Source organism: Cebus imitator, unplaced genomic scaffold (genome assembly GCF_001604975.1).
Source record: "Cebus imitator isolate Cc_AM_T3 unplaced genomic scaffold, Cebus_imitator-1.0 Scaffold616, whole genome shotgun sequence".
NCBI classification, from domain to species: Eukaryota; Metazoa; Chordata; class Mammalia; order Primates; family Cebidae; genus Cebus; species Cebus imitator.
The window spans coordinates 820,612-822,853 of NW_016107931.1; the positions used below are offsets into that span (position 1 = coordinate 820,612).

The 2,242-nt window shown below is 36.6% G+C and overlaps 1 protein-coding gene across 2 annotated transcripts in view; it reads right to left on the reverse strand.

Moving 5' to 3' along the window:
* The window catches only part of CLINT1 (clathrin interactor 1), a 68,431-nt gene that overhangs the window by 4,514 nt on the left and 61,675 nt on the right, over positions 1-2,242 (reverse strand). For both annotated transcript variants that reach the window (XM_017517079.2, XM_017517078.1), the window contains exon 10: positions 1,020-1,312. In XM_017517079.2, coding sequence (XP_017372568.1) covers positions 1,020-1,312 — 293 coding nt within the window. The remainder of the gene's footprint in view (positions 1-1,019; positions 1,313-2,242) is intronic.

Genomic DNA, 2,242 nt, shown 5'->3' on the forward strand with positions numbered 1-2,242 from the left:
AAAAAAAAAAAAAAAAAAAAAAAAAAAAATGCAGAGGTTCCTAGTGCTTACTGAAGATAACTATGAAAAGGACAGAAAAAAGGAACAGAAACAGGAGAATAATTTATAATTTAAAAAGTACCAATGCAAAGAATTATGACAGTTACAATTAAGACTGCAAATAAAATAGACTGGCTTTATGCTTAACTCATACATTAGGTCTTATTTCTGTTTTACAGAGCAGTCACCTTTCTGCTTCTTTCTTCTTTTCCTTCTTCCTAATACCCTAAAGAGGAGAATCTACACATTAAAATGAGTAAATAGCATCACAAACACATATTCTCAATAGTTTGAGTCAAAAATAGCAAGTTTCTGGTACACTTCAGACACGTATTTTCCAAGCCCGCACTTGTTTTGAATTCTAAGCTAGTACTAGATAATTTGGGTTTAACTATAAAATAGTGAATGAAGAAGCTCTCATTTTAGTTTTTCTTTATGAAAATGAAAGTTGAAAGATGAGCCTATAAAACATTTATATAATGTACAGCAGGTCTGGAATTGGGAAGAACATTCACCATTTGAGGGAATGATTTTCTATATTAGCAATGATTATTTACAACCAATGAACAATATTTCTTTAGGGACATGACCAGAAATTTTACTAAGTGAATACTTGCCATGAGTGAAACAATACCTCTATTTCTTTTTCTTAAAGACAATTTAAAAACACTATCAAATACCAATTTGCCATAACAATACATTTTTGGCATGTTCCTCCTCTGTACAAATGAACCATGTTTGGCTTTATAGTGACTACAAGATGGGGGAGAATGCCTTGCCTTCCAGAATGTAAATGACTATGCTAGGGGAAAGATTATAAGGTAAACGAAACGTGCAGATGCACACACACACACACACACACACACACATTCATACATAAAAAGGGCTTGCTTTTCTGTTTCATACTAATCTATCATTAGATGAGTTAAAGCATCTCAAAGATTATAAGTAACAACTTCCAAGGGAACCAGACAACTTACCTGTGATCTTGACATGGGCAAACCAAGTCCCACAGTATTAGTGCTCATCATTGAGAAATTCATACTCTGGGAAGATGTCATAGTTGCCTGGGACGAGCCCATAAGATCAAACAGATCTGAAGAATTTGAGGCAGCGGGAGGTGGGCCTAGAGCTGGTTGTGAGCCACTAACAAGTTCTACCGATGGCTGGGAGGCACTGCCAAAGAACTCGCCACTAGAAGCAACAGGACCTGATGGGGCTTGGTTGAAGGCACTCCAGTCACCAAAGTCTCCGTTCCCACTTGTTGCTGTTACTAAGACAGAAATAACTCTAAGGATAAGAAACTTCATGAAATGCACAGAACAAATATAACAATCTATGAACTGAAACAAATTAGAGCTGATCTGAATCCATCCAGATTAATATCTGCAGGTACTATCTCCATCTGGACAGTATTCTTTCTCATGAATATTACACAAGAGTTAACAAGGTGGCAAAAACAAAACAAAAAACCTCCCAAATATAAAGTAAAATCCATCGCTTAAAAGCTCTATAGCTGACACATTGAAATTATCATAAAAAGTCCCCTTCAATCAAGTATGCAACATCAAATATACTTCCAGCTAAATAAATATGATCTAGTCTGGGACTCTGAAAAGCAAGGAGAAAACTCTAAAGTAGTTTAACTTTTTGTTGGGAGCTCTAGAATCCTCATGTGAGAAGATACTCAGTAGAATCAGAGAAAACTCATTTAGTTTGTTATTTGAAAGGTTCAAATAGAGACCAAACTACAATTTATACTGTCTCATGTAATTTTTAAAACCCCAAATTCATAAGATTAAATTTAAAAAAAAAAAACAACCCAAAACAGAAAAACATGGAGGAAAAAAAACTAGTAAAATTATGATTAGGGGTAGTAAATTTCTATAAGAAGTTCTGACTGAGGGACAGGTGTGGTGGCTCATGTCTGTAATCCTAGCACTTTGGGAGGCCAAGGCAGGTGGATCACTTGGGGAGTTCAAGACCAGCCTGGCCAACATGGTGAAACCCCATCTCATCTCTGCTAAAAATACTAAAAACTAGCTGGGTGTGGTGGCACATGCCTATAGTCCCAGCTACTCAGAAGGTTCAGGCACGAGAATCACTTGAACCTGGGAGGCAGAGGTTGCACCGAGCCAAGATCGTACCACTGCACTCCAGCCTAGGTGACAGAGCAAGACTCTATTTCAAAAAAAAAAAAAAA